This window comes from Pleurodeles waltl, chromosome 11 (assembly GCF_031143425.1).
Source record: "Pleurodeles waltl isolate 20211129_DDA chromosome 11, aPleWal1.hap1.20221129, whole genome shotgun sequence".
In the NCBI taxonomy this organism is placed as follows: Eukaryota; Metazoa; Chordata; class Amphibia; order Caudata; family Salamandridae; genus Pleurodeles; species Pleurodeles waltl.
The window spans coordinates 902,391,590-902,412,507 of NC_090450.1; the positions used below are offsets into that span (position 1 = coordinate 902,391,590).

The 20,918-nt window shown below is 42.3% G+C and overlaps 1 protein-coding gene across 1 annotated transcript in view; it reads left to right on the forward strand.

The window, feature by feature from the left end:
• TMEM116 (transmembrane protein 116) overlaps positions 1-20,918 on the forward strand; it is a 186,545-nt gene that overhangs the window by 126,590 nt on the left and 39,037 nt on the right. Inside the window, exons 5-7 of the mRNA XM_069214823.1 lie at positions 13,815-13,898; positions 18,073-18,122; positions 18,769-18,852. Of these exons, the coding sequence (XP_069070924.1) occupies positions 13,815-13,898; positions 18,073-18,122; positions 18,769-18,852 (218 nt within the window). The remainder of the gene's footprint in view (positions 1-13,814; positions 13,899-18,072; positions 18,123-18,768; positions 18,853-20,918) is intronic.

A 20,918-nucleotide genomic window follows, 5' to 3' on the forward strand; every position in this document is an offset into this window, starting at 1 on the left:
ATTTCTGGTTGCCTTTCACTGTTGGCAAAGAGAGGCGAGAATAACCAATGGAAGCAGCGTTTCAGTCAGACAGTCTCCAAACTGCTGGTGTGGTATCTAAATCTGGTGAAGATGACTCCAGGTAATGGTGTGGTATCTAAGTATGTTGGGAATGGCCCCAGATAATTGTGTTGTATCTAAATATGGGGGAAATGCCTCCAGGTAACCATCAACAGTCATTTCAGCAGTATTGACCCCCCATGTACTCGGAATGTGTAGGTCTGTGAAGACAGAATGAGCAGCTGTTGTCAAGTCATAATTTGATGATGACTACCATTGCTACCGGTACTCCTCAGGAGAAGGGATCAAATACAGGAGGATACAAAGCAGTGGTTCCCAACCTGTGGTCCAGGGACCCCCGGGGGTCCGCTTCTGCTTAGAAAATGAAACAATATTAACAGGTTAGGTCCCTAGCTTTCAGTAATGACTTAGTGGGGGTCCCCAGACTCCAGTTATGATTCAGTGAGGGTCCCCGGGTTCCAGTAATCATTAAGTGGGGGTCCAGAGAAGTCAAAAGGTTGGAAACCACTGATATAAAGGATTCAGCAGACCCCAGGTGCCCAATATTTGCTTATTATTAAATAAAAGAATTGTTCCACAACTTTCACCGATTGCACTGAAGACAAATGATAAAGTGAAAATGGATAGAAAAAGAGGAGGTTGCTTCAAGAAATGTTATGCGACACAGAACACGCTCATCTAAAGAAGAGAAGAAAGGCACAGGCACTAGACAGGGCCGGGCCCCTCTGTAGGGCGTCCCACTCAATGGCCGACATAGGGGGCACGGCTGTTGACTGTGGTGAACACAATGTGCTGCCCTGCGTGTGACGTGCGGCTTGCCGGCGCCCCGGTGAAGTGGAAACATTTCCCTGACAGGTTCGTTTGTGCCTTCGCTCCTAGTTACATAATTAGCGCGCGACCCTGTCAAACTTTGTTAACGGACGAACGGTCTGAGTCAGCTCGTGGCCTGTTTTGAAAGGCGGGACCATGTGAACGGCAGATGCTGGAACCGGCTCAACAAGGCCATTTAAGTACCTCGATGCGCGAGGCAGAGCAATTCTATGGCGAGGCCTCGCAGGAGCAGGCGCAGAGCGGGCGGCGGTGCCTTCTCCGCACTGCGACCTACGGCGGGCCTTGAGTGACGGATGTGAGCGCCTCATTATATGAACCCTGAAAACGTCAACTCAATGAGCCTCGAAAGCAAATGGTGCTGTTTTTGTTCTTTGGACCTCCAGGGAGGCGAGCACAAGAAGCACACGGCGGCAAAACTGAGTTAAAAACAGCCCCAATGAAAGGCGCGCAAATAATTTGGGCATTTTGCCTATTTTAGAGACGAGCCACGCAGCTGTTAGGTGACCTTAGATGTCCCCTCAAAAAGGATGAAAATCAATAGCAGCTAAAACATGTTTTCATGTTTTTCTTTTTTTTTTGGATTTAACTTGAAAGAAGTCCTTAATACAAAAAGGTGGTGTACTGAAACTTAAGGCGTAACTGAATTGCTCAGCACAATTCCACATGAAAACCGAGTACGTGCCAATATGATCTCCCAAAGCAGAGCTCTTACCCAAAATGCTTGTTTCCAGACATAGCAGAGTGACTCTCAATAAAATAAAATCTTGACTTAAGGCTATTTTTAGTATTCTTTTGCCATCATGGGCAAATTAGGGCATTTATGGCGCTGCAGTTTAGCTGTGGTCACTTTTAAAGACTTACACACTTAGAGGCCTATTCAAGAGCCCCTAGCGCCTCCTTGCACCACATTAGCGTAATTCTTTTTACGCTAATGTGGTCCAACGTAGCCAAAATCCCTGTGCCATATTTACAAAGTGGCGCAATGCATGCATTGCGCAACTTTTTAAACCCTTGTGCCTCATTATGCCTGCGCCAGGCATATTATATGCAATAGGGGCGTTACCCCATTAGAGGGGCCGAAAAAACGGCGCAAGGAAATCTAAAAGATATCCTTGCGCCATTTTTTTTGGCACTTTAACGCCTGCTTTTTTGACGCTAATGTGGCCCAACGTGACCAAAATCCCCACGCCATATTTAGAACTTTGTAACCCCTTACGCCACATTATGCCTGCGCCGGGCACATTGTATGCAAGGGGGGCGTTTCCCGTTAGGGAGGCTGAAAAAACAGTGCAAGGAAATTTAAGAGATATCCTTGCACCATTTTCTTCTGGCACTTTTAACACCTGCTTGGGGCACTTTTCTTAAATCTGCACCTTACTGTCTTGAAGGCAGGGTTTAAAAAAAACGTAAAATGGAGTTCAGGCCTAAATCAAAAGCTGAATGCTTAGAGGTAATATGGTTAGTTTTGGGGTTTTCTATATTGCACAAGCCTCCTGGTGTCTCAGTGAAATGAGACGATAGAGGCCGGTTATGAGACGACGAGCTATGGTTATGTTTTGGTTTTTATATAGGACCAAGTGCCCAGGTTATCAAAGCCTAAGAGATAATGGATAAGTCGGGTTGAGGAGAGATTTGTTAGATTAGGGAGAGTGACCATGTATATTTAAAATGCATTATATGCATCACATGCATATAATTCAAGAGCACATACGTGCCAACAGACCCAGTTCATGCTTGAGACTCCCTCTTTCTTTAAGCCAAAAATGGCTTTATTTTATCTGTCTCCTTTCTAAAATTACCTATGCTTCAATATATGTCAATGGGAAAAATACATTCCCCTGATTTTTTTCAAAATCTTCCGCCTTCCAGTTGGAAAGTGTTGGCATGTATGTGACCAAATGAAGTGATAAGTGAGTTTCTATACTCTAAACAAAATAACTTATAGGCACTTGAGCATATTTCATTTTGAGGGCAATGGAGGTTGAAATTTCTCGATTTAGGCCCTCTTTACGACCGTGGCGGTCGGCGATAATTTGGGGAAAGGTACTGCCAACAGGCTGGCGGTACCTTTTCCCAAATTATGACATTGGCGGTTTGGCTCAAGCCAAATTGCCAATGTACCACTCCGGGGGCCAGGGTGGTAACGGCCGCTGGGCTGGAGACTTCGGTCTCCAGCCCGGCCGCCGTCACAATCCCACCCTAGGGATTATGACCTCGCCTACCGCCATGGTTTTCGTGGCAAGCGTATCGCCCCGAAAACCATGGCAGTAGGCACTATCAGTGCCAGGGAATTCCTTCCCTGGCACTGATAGGGGTCTCACCCGCCCCCCTCCCCAGAGTCCTCCCCCACCCTCCCCGTCCCTCCCCTGCCCCCCCACGCATTTACACACCCACGCGCGCACACATACACAATCATACACACACGCATACCCACATCCACCCACGCATGCACTCATACACACCCACACACCGCAACACACACCAACATACATTTTCGCACACGTGCATTCACAACACACAACATACACGTACCCTCACATTCAGTCATTCACGCACACATTCAATGCGACTCACAACCACATGCATGCATACAAAAACAGACACAACACCCTCACACACGCACACACCACCCCCCAACCCCCTCTCCTGTCGGCGAACCCAACTTACCTGCTTGCAGGGGGTCCTCCGGCAGGAGACAGGACGTGGCGCTGCTGTCAGCAGCAGCATCCACCAGCAAAACACCGCCAGGCCGTATCATTGCTCATGATACGGTAGGCGGTGTTTTGCTGGCATGGCGCTGCTGCTGACAGCAGCGCCACCTTACCACCGTCGCTGCCATGACCGTCAACGGTATTCCACCAGCCTTCTGGCAGAATTCCGTCGAGGGTCATAATGCGGGTGGGCGGCTGGTAGCCACGGCAACGGTATGTTGGTGGCCGTCGCCGTGGCGGTAGGCGGCATTTGCCGCCAATGTCATAATGTGGGCCTTAGTGTCTTATGTCGCGCCTTTAGGTTCAATACAAGTTAAGGAGTGGTTACAAAATACAGTAAGATTATACAGTGCAGCTCATCACCAATAACATCGAAGCACTACTCCTATATGACACACTAAAACACCTGTATACCCAAAGCATTCCCACATTCCCACATTTGCTTATATATCATCAAGGTACGTTAGCTGTCTTCATATATGTTCTTTAGACTGAGCCCCGTCTAAACAAAATGTTTTGAAGTCAGGCCCCCTCCAAAATTTTATAACAAATTGTGGGGGAGTGGGAGTGACATGGTTAATCGCAGAGGGCGGGGGTTAAGAGATAATTTAAAGTGTGCTTTTCTGTAGTTCATCATCAACACTCCGTGCAGGAATTATTAAAAAGCAAATGCATCAAACACAAACAGAATTGACCAAAATACTACTCCCCATAATTGGGGTGCGATGACCCCTTTGCATTCCTGAATCCCAATGCAACTGCACTTGCTGCACTGATGATACATGCAGCCCTGAAAAGCAGGCTATTCACTCTTCGCCTTCCAGCATTTCCCCATCCCTACAATCTTGAAACAGACTTGCTGCTGCTTTACAAAAAAAAATGAGCTCCCGCATGTTGGCCCCCTTTTTGAGGCAAGGGTGCCCTCTGCCTTAATGCTAACAGGAAAAATGAACCCACATGCCCCCTTTTTAAAGTAAGATTATCTTTTTAAAGATCATTTAAAATTGTGATGCAGTGGCCCCTTGGACCCTGGGCCACACTGCTACTGCATCTGCTTTGCTAATGATATCTACTGCCTTGTGAAACAGGCTGTCTCCTCTGCCCATTGTTAACAACACAGGCTCCTATCTCATGCCATCCCTCTCTCTCCCATCTCTCTGATGCCCAAACCAAAGCTTTTTTCAATTTTCCCTCCCAGGGGCCATTGCTGCAATGATCAAACCAACACACTGACACAGCAGGTATGCACTGGTCCTCTAATGCAAGAAAGGAAAGTTAGTAAAACAGTCATATTATTACAGCTGCAGCACCAATGATACCTACAGCTCTCAAGCACTCTTAAACCTGATACTAGAGATTTTGGTGGGATGAAAAAAGTGGAAGGCTCCAAAAAGGGGCATGACCTATTTAATTAAAGGTGTGGCTTAAACATGCTAACTAAACTTCATGAAGTGTACCACCCTACCCACACACCTGCAACTGGCATACATGACCATTGTTCTGAGTGCTTCGCAGAGAGGCTAAGTGTTGGATTAGCATGTATTCTAATCATTTGACCCACTGACAGGAACTGAGAGAAACGTGCAGTGCTCTCAGGCACTCATCCAGAAATCGATCAGTGTTTTTGCCTGTTAAATAAAGACACAAAAGGGACCCGTTTCAATGTCAGTTTTTGAATACTACCGGGTCTAAGACCTGGAGGGACTCTGCCCACTTAAATTCCTGTCTGATACCTAAAACAGGCTTTTTGACACTTTGTATTAAAAAAACACACATCCAGACACCCCACCTACAACCCGCTGCTTGGGTCCTGTTCCGAAAAATGGGCGCCACCCCCCTTTTCATAGTAGAGCAGAGAGGATGGGCTTCTGTGCTAAAGGGAGTTACTTAAAGCTTCTTGGTTTCAAATATTTATTCTTTTTGAGAGGTAATATAAAAGTAGCATCAGTGGAGTTCTAGCTTGTGTACTTTTAGTGGATATTTAAATTTTTTTTGCACTTGATACAGTCTGATTACTTATTATAAAAGTGTGCATTTTTAAAGCACTAGTTTTATCTTGATCTTTACATTTTGCAACAGCCTATTTTATACTGTATGATATACTTTTAAATGACATTCACAGTGATTTGTGTCAGAGGCTTGGCTCTTCTAGCACTATTAATAAACAAGTCATAATTCCGCACTGCTTCAAGCAAGATCTAATTCAGTGACTCTGGTCACACACACAGACATCTCTAGTTATCACATTAACCAAGTGAAATTTCATACCATAAAAAAGTTAATTTCCCAATGATTATTTTTAACTTGCATTTATTTTTAATTTAAGGTGTGTGCATGTTATTTTATATGTAGTTAACAGAAGGTGAAAACAACAACAAAATGAATAATATTCTGTTCTTTTTAGCCACCTTTTGACACCTCCACATTCACTGACCCTGCCCCCATGACAATTAGTAATACAGTCACCACACTTTTTTTGCACTTTAACTGCTGCATGTAAATGAAGACAGGCTGGAAAAGCGCCAGTCATGCTTCTAGGCTGTCTTAATTTACAAGTAATTGCAGATGCATTCACGCATCCCAGGAAATACAGCTATGAACCCCCAAGGGGGCACCCCCACATTGTGAAGATCTATGAGGTACATAGATGTGGTGTTAAGTATTGTGAATCTATAATTACCTTTATATACTTACCTTGCCCATGTATTGGTCGTTGATATTTTTGCTACAATACTTTTGTAACACACCATTAAGTATTTAATATGCTAGTACTATACCCGTCCTTTACTATGTCATACCTTATCCTTCTCATTTTCACATTTGGTATTTCTATTTGTCACCAACCGCCACTTGATACAGAGCAAATACATTGTAAATATGTGTTTATGAATAGGAATCTCTGTCCAAAGCATACTATCTTTATTGCAAACGTCATATAAGTTAACCCTTAAAATGAAATAATTGTATGAACTACTATGGATGTCCACTGTTTGTAAGCAGCCTTTATTTGTATAATGACAGTGATATTTTTTATCAAAATATAACTGCAAAGCAATACCTTTTAGTATCATTTTCATATTGAGATTAACTATTCCCTAGTGTCTCAAATCTGTAGACTTGCCCTATAAATTAAAACTGTCACATGTGAGTTAAATAGAATTGTACAATTGTAAACGACACACGGATCAATTTCAAACGAATCACAGATCATTTCAGATAGTTCCACTTCATTTCACGGTTGTTGTGTTTAGAGAATAGTTGTTTCAGTGCTAACTAGCCACTGGTGGTGCAGTAATTGTATTCCTTGTAACACCTTTGACATGACATAATGATGTACAGTAAAAATGCCCAATAAAGCAAAATTCGGACAATGAAACAAAAACAAAATTTTCTAATTTGTTGGTTTAATATGCAGTTGAAAAACATCTGTCAATAAATAACAAAAGTAAGTTTCTGTTCTTAGTAGAATGTGACTGATGCCTTTGTGAACCTGTCTCAATGCTCCCACTGCACCTGTAGCCATCATTGCTTCAATTTTCTATCTTTCATGCTGCCCCCCAGTCAATCTTTCCATTCATTTCCTGTGCCTCTGCCTGCCAAACCATCTCTTCCACAGTCGTGGAGTTGAATGTACAGACTGCAGCACATTCTGTCACTACACAGGAGATTCCTTCGGTTCTTCTGGTGCAGTCTGAAGACAGGCAGTCCTCGAAGGATGCAAGACCTGGAAACTGTTGCAGTTGCTGGCAGGAGCTGAAGATAAAGTGTTGCAGAAGTCGTCTTAGCTTCTTTTTTGCAGTTTGTAGAGTTCCTGGAGCAGTCATCGGTTGATCCGTCGGTAGAAGATGAAGTAAAGGATGCAGAGGATTCTTGCTAGAGTCTTGCAATCTGAATCTGAAGAAACACCCAGAGGAGAGACCCTAAATAGCCCTGAGAGGGGGATTGGTCACCTAAACAGGTAAGCACCTATCAGGAGGGGTCTCTGACGTCACCTGCTGGCACTGGCCACTCAGATGCTCCCAGAGTGCCCCACCAACTTGGAATCCAAGATGGCAAAACCCAGGGCCACTCTGGAGGAGCTCTGAGCACCACCACTGGGGTGGTGATGGACAGGGGAGTGGTCACTCCCCTTTCCTTTGTCCAGTTTCGCACCAGAACAGAGACTTGGGGTCCCTGAACCAGTGTAAACTGGATTTTGCAAGGAGGGCACTGTCTGTGCCCTTCAACGCATTTCCAGAGGCTCTGGGATTATATCCCTCCCATGCCTGTAACACCTATTTCCAAAGGGAGAGGGTGTAACACCCCTCTCCTAAAGGAAATGCATTGTTCTGCCTTCCTGGGATTGAGCTGCTCAAGCCCAGGACGGCAAAAGCCTGTCTGTGAGGTGGCAGCAGTTGGGGTTGTAGTGGAAACCTCAGAAGTCTGGTATGGCAGTATTGGGGGTCCACTGTGGAGCCCCCAGAGTGCATGGGATTGTGCTACCAATACTGGAATCAGTATTGGGGTACAATTACCAGTTGTTAGACTCCTTATATGGCCCTATTCAGAGCTACCATTGTAAAGCTGTGCAGTGCACACTTAAAATGGCGTACTCGCACTCACGAAGTCCGAGAAAATGGGCATGGACAACGTGGGGGCACCTCTGCTAGTGCCGGGGTGCCCTCACACACAGGTACTTTGCACTCAGCCTTCAGGGTCTGATGGCCGACATATAGGTGACCTGGCGTAGTGAAAATGGTTGTGAAAAAGTGCACGCACAGGCTCCAATGGCAGTCCTGTAGAAGCCTTTGTATGGGGTCCTTATGGGTGGCAAAAGAAATGCTTCAGCCCATAAGGATCCCTGGAATCCCAATGCCCTGGGTACCTAGGTACTATTTACTAGGGACTTATAATGGGGGTTCAGTTTGCCAATTTGGAGTGAAATACTGGGTTATCAGTATGTAAGTATACATTTGGAACCAGAGAGAGCATAAGCACTGGAGTTCTGGTTTGCAGGACTCCAGTGACACAGTTGAGCATAGTGAAAAAAACAGTGAAACAGACTGAAAAGTAGGCCACAAACCATGAGCACTGGGGTCCTGGCTAGCAGGATCCCAGTGACACAGTTAAAACACACTGACAAACACTGATAAAAAGGCCAAAAATGGGGGAAGCCATGCTAGAAAGAGGCTACTTTCTCTCAGTGACAGAAATGGAGCAATCCTTTTATGGTGTGCTGCAGGCGATAACAACATCCCGTGTTGCACTGGACCATAACATCGTAGTGATTAATTTCATAGTGAACCTCATATGTTCCAGTTTTAAGAGAAATGAAAAGGTGGCTGTTATAGAAACTAGCCTATAGGAGGTGTCAAACAAAATCCTTCAGCTCCAGGCCACAGTGAAACAGCTGATAAGTGATGTCTTGGTATTTCATCAAAGCATGGTGATACATTTTAAGTATTATGCAAATAAAACGAATAGATTCTGTGCACAGGTTTGGACCAATGTACCAATTCTGAATTGAGGTAATCGACAATTATAGCCCACGCATTTACCTGGAGATAATGCATATTAGGCATGTTACAATGCCAGAGACCGTCAAACATGTTTATTATTGTGAGTACTCTCTACATTCTGCCACAATTGAATATATGCAAAAAATCCATCCTTTTAAAGGCTTTATTGGAAGCCAATTTCAGTGCAGAATAAATGAAACAAAATAAATACAGACAGTAAAATCATAGCGAGAGCAGAACTATGGAAGGCATTGTAGACAGCGCTTGGTTCTTCCTAGGGCTTGAGTGTGCATGGTACCTGCTTGATGGTTGGTGTAAGCACTGTTGCTCTTGAGGTTTTGCAAGGGACAGATTATGACCCCTTGCTGAGGTCCTTTGGATAACTGAGGAACGAAGCATTGCAGTTGCAGAATAATAGTACAGTAACTCAAGTAGCAGAAACTAACAGTATGTTCAAGCAAATCATTTCCACGCTTTAAAGTTAATTTCATATTAAACAGCTGGAAACAGATACCTCAGTTGGGTAAGATTGTGAGGCTTGCTACAGAGGCAATTAAAAGCAAGGTGATAACGATATAGATGCCTGGAGAAGGATGAGGTGAAAAATCAATTAAGTCTCTGAGATTATTATACAAGGTAGGAGATAAGGTGGGCAAAGTCCTGTCCTGGCTGTCAAGAAGGAATTGGAAGGCAGATTGATTGCAGGAGTAAGGGATAAGAAATGGGAGGATGGTAACAAACACTATTGGAAAGTCTTCGTTCTTTGCTGCCTATTACAAGGAATTCTGTGAGTCTAGGTGTCGTCAGCATCAGGACGAGATAGAAGGGTTTATAGTGGAATGTCCAAATGTAGCTACCCAAAGTCTGGTTTAGAGTTTGGTGGACGGGTTACTCCATCACAAATGTGGCAGATATCCTGTCACCTCATTACCGGTGCATTATATCCCAAAAAACTTGTGTAATACAGTGGACGGGATATCCATCACGTTTGTGAAAGAGTAACCTTTCCACCAAACTCTAAATCAGATCTTCGGTGCAGACGGTAAACTAGCACTCGAGTGCTGTCAATGAACATTGGGTCCGAGCAGCACTTTTTACTCATAATTCAGAGAAGCTTCACGGCTGATTTTATTAAACATATTTTTATTAGCTTTTCAGAAAACAAAAATGACATCATCAGTCACTGAAACAATGAACAATCAATACAAAACTTCCCAGCATTTCTCGCTTGACCCTAACCAAGAAAAAAGACAAAAAAGGAAAACGCTGATACGTTTAGATCAATACAGTCTCTTATTGCGCTAAATTTCATATACTTCACACCTCATGCAGAGAACACTCAATGGAGAAAACACTTCTTCCCAATGGTCCCAAATCTTCCCCCTTTCATTTGTGCAACTCCTATGCCTATAAATCACTTTTAATAGACATGCACCCGTCCATTCCCCTTTTGCAGGTATGCAGATCTGGGATAGAATTGTTACCGCACTGATTTCCTTACATGCAGTTGAATGTCCCCAGATTGTTTGAAGGAAGGTCCTGTGTTCGACCAAGCATTGCACATGTGGGATTTTTCGTCAGGCCCATGTGCTGTAGGCAGGTCCTATAATCATAAACACTGTGCAGGATTTTAAGTGTAATTAATTGAAGAGCAGATTCCATTGCAACCTCCTTCAGGTTTTTTTCGGGCCTCTCCCCAATCTAGATCTTCCATTTCACCCATTCCTCTTTCCATTTTCTTCTAATGGTCTGAAAGCTCTTTGATAGATTATTAATGATTGTTCTGTATATGCAAGGCACTGTATCCTTATCTAAATTATCCTTCAACATAGTCTCTTGGTCTTTAGTGTTGTAGATCTCAAGAATCTGGGAGTGGTCAGTTAATTCTTCTGCACACTTATCAAAATGATCCTTCAACAAAGTCTCTTGGTCTTTAATGTTGTTGATCTCAAGAAGCAGGGAGTGGACCGTTAATTCTTTACAGTCTATTCCCTGCCCCAGGATGGCACTTCTCATCTGAAGTTATTTCATAGTTTACCATCGGACCCAGCTCAAATCCCTCCTACAGGGGCACAAATGGTTTCTCTATGACCGCAGCATAAAGTCAGCGAGCAGTTGACATTTCATGATCGTTGAGGGTGTGGAGAAAAGAGGGATCACCAATGTCATTCACACTATTCCTGAAGATGGGGATAATGAAGGAAGGTGTCCATAATAGTCAGAGTAACCTCCTGCATATAAAGAGGGTAAATTGTAAACACAGGTGTGCCTCGCACCTCCCATTTCTACTACTGAATACTTCAACAAAACTCACTGTAAAACTCTTAGCCAGTTTATTACTAGGGGTGATTTCCTCCTAAATCTGTACTAGGGTGCTCTGGATACTGCATGGGGTACACTTAGACACCATTGACTTGTCATTCTCCTGACCTTCCTGTAGTATATTATCATTCAATAACTGGGAGTCCCTCCTAATAGTTGTGCCTATTAAGAACCTAGGATCCATCAAAAGGCCTAGAACACTGGAGTCCTCCTCTCGCCTGATGCCATTTACTGCCTGGAGGGAGTTACTTACATGGGTTTGTCATGACTCCAAGAGCCCAGAAACATTCCCAGACTAACCCTTGGAGGTTCCCAGGCATTGCTTTGAAAATTAGCGCTGTGTTGGACTAAGTCTGTCCTAAGGAAGGCCTCTTCCTGGGTCTCCTTAGTGGACCATTTATCGCATCCCCAACCCTTGTTCCAGTTCCTTTCACACACCCTTCTTCAGACCAACTAATACCAATTAGGACATTCCATTGATTATGTCACAGGAGTGGCCGTGTGAGGCAAGATCACATGATCACATTCATGTTACAGGCATTTAACTTCATATATAAGGGAAATATAATAATAAGGCAATCAATCCGTTGTAACCCACTGAAACAAATTGCTAAAGACCAATTGAGGTGTTAGACAATGTGCAAATGTTGCTGTGCCACACAGTTTCATAATACAAATGAGGAAAACCTAAGCAAGTATGCTCTTGCGTAGAGCATGCTGGTGAGTTATCGGTGCCAGCTAACACTCGTAAAACGCAAAAGAAGACTTCACCAGATGACAGTCACCTGATCAAATAGTGCTTATTTTACTTACTTTATCTAGCGATTTAAAAAAATAGTGGACCTGTTCATCCAATTGTAACTGGACTAGATGAAGCTCTGTAGCATCTCTAAAGACAGCAATATAATTTTACCCTTATTTTTGATGGTCTTGCCAGGGGATATTTTCCACTCCCCTTAGGGCGTTGAGAGAGTATCACTCATAGGGTACTTACTTAACATGATGTGACGAATACAGCACTTTCCGTTTTTTAGATTACTATAACAAAACTATAAGGAAAGAAGAATCAGCCGAAGACTAATGAAAGTATCCCCTGAGATCTACTGGGAAGATGTCCAAATGTTGTGACTTTACTGGTTCTCCTGGAACAGGAACACATACACAGGACACAGATAATTAAATCCTTTTGCATAGTTAGTCCTGTCGCATACCCTGGTTGAGGAAGACAGTCTGGTCTGGATTTAGTGCACATGTACCATTAGGTGTATTGGTTTCATTGTCATGCTATTTAACTATAACTTCATCTAATATGAATTGTAGAAATAATCTTTGCAGTTTATGAAGTTCTGCGTCATATCATAGCACTAGTGGTAACTTTTTAACTAAGTTAGACAGTAATATCTCAATATGTTTTTAGCCCACAAGATTCTCAATTCAAACCCTGCCAGACATGTTTGACATTGTTTGGGAAGGACCTTCCTTCCCACTCAACGGCGCTCAACAAATTGAAACATTGCCCGTTTTCCTACACAGTTCTCTGCTCGTTTGGTCATAGTTGCACAACAGATGATTCTGACAGAAAACCAAGCAGCTATTTCTAGAATAGTGTGTACTTGTTTCCCCCTTTGGACTGCTGAATCCCTGGCAGTGCCAGACACTTCTCCGATCCCAGCCAGGACAGATGATTAAAAGGATAGTGTGCCACTGGTAGCTGCTCTGTCTGAGAACTATTGGAGCTCCAGGCAGCCATTCCTCTGTGAAGTATGCAGAAGAGTAATGCATGGTTGTACAGCAAATACTTAATGAGCGGTTCTATCCGCTCATCATGTATTCACTGCCCTGGCATGCATTGCTCTGATTCTGCAGCCCCTGGGCATATATGAGCTGCTCCACTTGCTTCACCTTCAAATAGGAGAAATTGATAGGTCAGCTGACATCTTTCCTGGCGCTCGGCAGCATCAGCGACATGACTGACTGGCTGGAAGCTGCAGAGTCGAGGGGTGGCTCCTTCGGAGCAGCGTCCCCACCCACTCCCCATCAGTAGCGACAGCTGCATAACTTTTACCAAAAAGCGATAATAAACTGTGTTTAGTATCATTTTTTGGTAAAAGGTGCGGGCCACGGGAGTGACAAGCACTGAGGGGGAGTGCACACCTTCAGTGAGATGGGTCCGACCTATATAAACTTTACTGTCTGACCAATTTGCAAAAAAATTGATGCAGCATGCTAGGTGAAGTTTATGAAATGCGTGCAGATTTATGAAACTGAACTAAAGTTAATAAACATAAAAGTGTATTTCCTCTAGTAGGAAAACTGTATAATGAGTCTCGCACATTCCTAGTTTGTGTACCTTAAAACTCCTAGTATAATAAATAATTCTTTATTGTTTCAGATATTTTATATGTCATCGTTTTTCTACACTGCAAATTATACTTGGCAGTTGTATATCGACCTGAAAGATAAAATAAACAATGTGGTGAGTATATATATTTACCTACACTGCTGGATGTTACAGGAAAGTGTGTGTAGTCCAACCTATGTTGTTAACACCATTCAGGGGCAGCTCCTCCGCTGTAGCGGAGGAGCAACACCCCACTGAATTGTGGGGAAAGGAAAAATAAAATGCTAATAATGCTACATTATTATCATTTTATTTTTCCTGGGAGAAGGGGTGGGCGGGACTGGAGGGAGGGGGCTGGAGGAGGGATATATGAACCACAAAGTGTGCATGTCTGTTTGGCCGGCCGTGTTGGGCCGGCCAAACAGACATCCGCACTTTGCATATTCTCTATCCGGCTGTTTTGCACAGTCGAGTGGAGAAGATGCCCAGTGTCCCACTCCCAGTCTGAGTGGTGAAGCAGGCCGCTCAGACCAATCACGACACTGCTGTCATGCTGGTGACAGCAGTGTTGTGAATGGCTGGGAGTCTGTGTGCAGCCGGGAAGAGAAAGAGGACAGAGGGGAGACGAGTGCGTCTCCCCAATAGGTAAGCTTTTTTTCCCTTTTTATTTGGATGATAACGCCCTGAAATATGGGTGCATATCCATAAAGCCATGGAAAAGGTCAGAGATTTACTCTCTTTAAAGACAGGAGGAAAACCATTTCTATGGTGAGAATGCAAAGGGAATCCCCAGGCTGAAAAAAAAGTGTAATTGTACTAATGCAAAGGCATTTTCATATGCACAATTCTACATTGCCCTTTCAGTTATGAATGCCGAACTACCTTTGACTGGAAATGTTTGGGGATGTGTAAAATAGTTGCAGGTTTGAAGAAGGTCTCTTGGAAACCTCTGTGAATTCCAGAAAATCATATATCTGCACCTAAATGTGGGCTAAACCTACCAGTGCAGGTTTGCATGTTTTAAAGCTAGGACTCTAACGGGCTTTGTGAATTGAGCCCCCAGAATCAAGAAGTCAGAGTTATATAAATTGTAACTTTACTACTACAGTTTGCATACATTTCTGACTTAATAGGGACGTTACAAAAATCTCCAGGACTAGACATGGAAATCCACACAAATCGTAGATTTTGTTATTAATCCTAATGTTATCCATTGAATGGGATTAAGTGGGGGCAGAAATATACATTTTAGCAGGGAAGGGTTATTCCCTTTTCCTCCAAGAGAAACCCTTGTTAAATGTAGAGAAATACAATTTTATGTACTCCCAGAAAGATATTGGGGTGTTCAGAAAGGTTTTCAGACCTATTTGCATGCCTACTCGTAACGTTCAATGTGCCTGGCCAACGGGGTGGAGTCAAAAGCTTTGGGATTGGTTGTGGATACATACAAAAGCACAGTTTGTGAATTGCTAGCACATTCCCAGTGGTCACCCTAATAAAAATCCTCTAAAACACCCAGGTCCCCATTGCAAAGCATGTTTTGTGAACTGGGTCCAACATTTGTAACATTGCTGAAGCAAATAAAACAAATCGGAGCTTCAGCAAAGGAAACAAGCAATTCAGCTGAACAAAGACATTATTAACAGGTATTTGTAGAATTTTGGCATTCCATAAAAAATAACACAAGAAGGCCCTTGAATATCTAAATGAGTGTGTCTCATTTTATTTTTTGTAAGAAAGCAGAACTGGATGAAGCTTTAAAAAAGTAGCACTGTATAATTTCCATGGAGCATTTCTATGGTATGTTTGAGTTTATGAGGCTTTCAGAGCCTGGACATCCTTTAAGGTGCTGAATTTCTCTCTGATGGAATCAAGTTGGCCCGAGGTCATTAAATATGGGAGAAAGTATCCCATGGCATACATTATAAGGATATTGAAAGTCAGCAAGAAGTTCCATGACCATAAAGAGGAATGAGCCTAAAGCCTGAGTTCCTTTATAAGGTTATGGACTCCAAGGTTCCAGCCTGCGCCTGGATGCACTCTGGCTGATTAATGTGCTATACAAATCTTGACGATTGATTGCCTTGTAATATCCTTATTATGTATGGGAGGGGGTACTTTATTCCATAGAATATATTGTCACACCATCACCTTTCCCACAACCCCTCTTAAACCCTTGGTACATAGGCCTTTCATATAAAAGAGAGAGCATGTTTGCAAGCATGAGAAATACAAATAGAATTTGAAGAGCACAATTAAACACATATAAAAGCTGTTAGATATCTGTGTAAAACGATATTAAAATCAGTTCAATACAAGTCAGTGTTTTAAAAAAAGGGCGAGTAGGACGAATTCTGTAGAAACATGCAGGACATTTATTTTTTATAATTACCTTGTGAGTGCTGAAAGTAAAGATGTAGCCATACATATCTCCTTTCTGGTTGTCACTGTACAGCTAGTAAAGCAGAGCAAAAGAAACTGGAGCATTTCGTTTATGCTTCATGACCTCACCTGCCTTTCCCCTCAAGTGCTGACTTGGGCAGCAAGCATTGTTATGTCAGAACTCTTCTGTAATATGCTATTTGCAGTGCTTTGTGTACATGGATTTTATAATGCTAGTAAATACCCCAACATCGTTGTTCATTTTCCATTGCTCAATCCTTGCAACACCTTTACAACTCAGACATTTCATAGTAGTCTCCCCATCTCTTCTTATATGCACCCAGGGAACTTACTCCTAGTTTGGAGTGAAGAAACAGCAGATTATCTTGATTTGCAGATAGTATATTTGCATTTTCCTGAAGCACCAAATGTTTAATTCACTCCACTGAATGTACATAATCACAATTCACTCAGCCCATGTACACTAATAATAGGGTTCCTTTTTTACTGTTTAAACCAATTAAATTAAGTGAGATTAGAAATGCTGACCTCTCCTTTCTCTGATGTTCTACACAGGACAAAAAGAACAGTGCAAATGCAGTTAAGCGTTACATGTACATATACATATTCAGCCCTCTTGAACATTTGTGACTGCCACAGATTTTCAGGACTACCACTGGAATTTTTTGAGAATTGGAAAAAGGGCTTGAAAAGTAGAAGCAATTGCAAGGGAGGGCACTTTATGAATGTGGTTCATATGTGTTTATCTTTAAATATAACATGAACAATATTTTATTGACTGCATATTGGTTGATCTGTTTTTATGAAATAAGGTATGTTCTTGTGGTTAAGCTGCTGACCTCAACAATAGACTTAACACTAAAACTTTCAGAAACACAATCATGTAAATAAACAGCCATGTTGTGGAGATATTACAGTTTAAAAAGAATGCTAAAACCAGATTAGCAAAAAACAACAGCATAAAATGGTAAACTTGTGCAAATCGTCCTCTAGCAAAAATAATGCCACTCTTAAAATAAAGAACAATGGTAATGTTATGGTGGTATCTTATTCTTTATTGAGAGTCTGTAAATATGAGAAAGAGTGATGGAGGGGATTCCTTGATGAACTGACAGAGGAAGATTCTAATCGAATAGATTTCACAGAGATAACTTTACTTTGAAATGTTTATAAATGAGGGCAATATTTGTAGGGAGCTGTCCTAGCCTACGGATAGAATGACATAGTAGTTATGCTCCAATATGAGTTTATTATAACAATTAACATAATGCAAAAATGAATTATTGGAACCTTTTTATTACAAACATACCTCTGATTTTTAGGGCCATTGAGTGTTTGGAAGTTGTTGGATTCACATCCATTTTTCAAGCACGTGCTAGTGAACGAAACTAACCTTTCCCTTGAGGTCTGGTTTCTATGTAGGTTTTTTTACATTCTATGTAATATTTTACACACATTTTCTACGAATCATTCATAATCGAGTCTATGTCTATTTATACATTTGAAAACATTACTTACCAGTTCAAACAAACATTACTTAACAGTTCATACTGCTGGTAACTTGTCATCCAGTTGAAGTGATTCAGTACTTTAATGTAACGTTCTCCTACAGAAATATTGCGGGTAAAGATTATCACAAATAAATAGAACTCACTTTCCCTTTGTGAGTAATGGTAATTTTGCTGAGCTGGTACAGCGTTGCAGGATCAATATTTGAGTGAGATTGAAAAAATAAATGTTTAGTTTGAAGTGGGGACACTAGGTTTTCATTATGTACAAGATTCCTAAAATGCAGTGTCTCCCAGCAAAGTTGATTTGCAGACTTGCCTCATTATATCATTATTCTCAGAATGTTCTGATTGAGTAAAGATCATTTGTTGATATTTCCAAAACTTAATCTACACAGGCATCAGTGCATTCAAGTCTTCTCAGACGAATGGCAATAATCTTATCAAGGTAAGGTTTGTTTTATTTAGTAATATGTTTCATCATCATTGTACACAGGGGTTTGCAAAGTTGGTCCAAGCACCATGATTTATCCCACATTTATCTGAATGCATGTAATCTGAATCTGAATCATTTGGGTAGTGTAACTCCAGAACGTCTGCATGTACCCAGCACTTGTGGAGATAAGTATTTAGAACGACTCTAAAGTATGGTGAAACTGTATGTTTTCTACTACTCATGCCGTGTTGCACAGTTTTTGTTGTCTTTCAATGGGATAACAACTCAAGTAGTGAACAATGCAAGAGGGGCATTTTCCCCAATTGGATGTTTTCTACTGATACAGTGGACACCATATAGCTATATTTTGATTGGTTGCCTGGGAACATAGTCGGAGCTTTATTCGTTCAATTCTACGGCTTCCATACCTTTGGAGCATTTTATTTGTCGGGACAACACATAGCTCAGCTGAAGGGTATGAGGCATAGACCATACTACCAATATTCTACATGATCATATTGAAGTAAATAAATAAAAGATAAACAATCAGGCAAATAACAAACATGCAGATATCACAAAGTTATTTCACGTGTAATATAGGTAGAAGTGTCTCATCTATGGAAGTTTCTTCAATGTAAATTTCTTTTTCTCTTTGCAGTTTTCTACCTTTGATTTTAATGATTCCTGTTTTTTCCTTTGGAAATGCCAATGAATGCTACCAGAACTACAGTCAGCTGCACAGGTACTCCATTATCACATGGACTTCTAAACTTCAACACAAAGTGGGGGGGCTTACAAAATACATTTTTAAGGGTCGGTACATTTATGTTGGAAAAATGCTAGAACCATTCTATGATGCATTATAGCTGTCTTTCTAGGTCACACCCAGTTTGTGGGGCAGCATCTACACTTGACTCACCTGCTGGCCCTCATATTATTACTCTTTGTGTCAAATGACTGGAGCCCATGCCCAATTTGGGGAATGGTATGAACTGCACTCAAGGGGTATCTGTGGGTCTTCTTAATATTCTCCACTAACTGCCTTTCGTATTTCCTTTACAACCCATGGCTCATTCATCCTGTTATATTATTCTACCTCTTGCAGAGTTTAACATCATTGAATGTAACACTGACAGCATCCTACCAGGTCTGGAAAACGTGCACAAGAATTTTCTGAGCTGCTGTTTCAGTCTATTGACTTGCGGCATGACCAGCAACCTCTCAGTTGGATTCTTGGATGTGTCTCCTCTTTCAGATATTTGGGTCACTACACTTGATTGACAGTGAGACTGTCTCAAAATGTGCCTATTGACTCTGCCAGTTGGGTGCCACAGGGCCCAAGTAGAAGACTGGCCAGCGTCTTTGCTTGACCATATTGTGATGTCTCCTTTGAATGTCAGAGACATTCTCATGTTTCAAGGGAAATGAAGTCTTTGTTGTCTTGGACCAGCGCTGCTCCGACTAGTCAACTTAAAATGCTGAACCAGATGGATGGCACTAGATTACCCAAGATTCCAATCAAAGAGGATACCTATGGTGCTCCCCTTAACTGAGTCACTGACTCAGTAAGTATTCAGTACTCACCTTATCCAGTATTGGATCTTTCATAGATTCAAATGCTTGAATCATTCCCCATCATCGACATGGGAGTTCCTTGTTACCATAACACAGCAGTATGTTTTACGAACATAGGCCCTAATAGCAATTAACAATGTCTTTAACAACATATCCATGTCCTTTTGTAAAAGGGACCAAACTTGAACCATGACGAACTAGGCAACAGCACCCTCCAGAATACTCCCCAGAGAGGCTGTTACCTTCAGATTTTCTACCACATGTTGTGTGAAGGGTGTTTGCCTGAACTCAGCTCAGTTTGTTCCATTTCTTGAGATTACTTTGTCTTCAATATGTCCGAAACCTCTAAAAAGGGTTTATTCAGACCTTGCAACTCCTGTGGCAATAAGCATCTACATGTGAAAGACACACACAAGGAGTGCATCTACTGCCTTTATCTAAGTCATTAGGTGAAGGATTGCAAGATTTGTAGAACCTTTCCTACAAAAACACTAAAGGACAGAGAAGGAAGGTTACTTCTGTGGCTACAGAGGTCCAAGGGTCACACTTCTGATGAGGAAAGCGACACTTATGAGAGATTCAGAAAAAAGAGCGAGATCCTCTGATAGACCATCTTAAGGAGGTAAGAAGGCCTTCAAGTTGCAGCATAGAGACCCTGCCAAGAATCAGAAATAACATCATATCTCCTCAGGCACAGCCTCCTCTCAACCTGCTACAATGTCTCACCAGACTGGGGAAGTTCCATTTACATATCTACAAAAAATCTATGTCACAGACATCACCGTCAAAGACACTCTCGTCGACGACTGCTACAGCGACGGTTACCAATGTTTCGTCAATGAGATCATCGTCAGCAACACTGCAATGCCAATAGTCATCGACACTCCCATTCCGTCGATGAGAATGTATCCATCTTCTATGGCCCGGTCAACGGTACCATCAACAAAGAGGCCACAGTCGGCTAAGACTCTGCTAACAACACCACCATCAACGAAGACACCACCGTCGACGGCAGCACCGAAGACGACAACATTGGCTATGACTGAACCACCATCGACGACGACATCGTCTACGACACCGTAGACGGGCCCGTCACTGGTGACATTGAAGCTTAAAAAAAGACACTTATTCCAGACATTACTTCTCTTAAAGTATCTCCCTATCCTCCATCACATCTCTTGGATCTGGAGGAATCGGATGATGACGAAAGACTCTTCAGGCTGCGCACAGCCC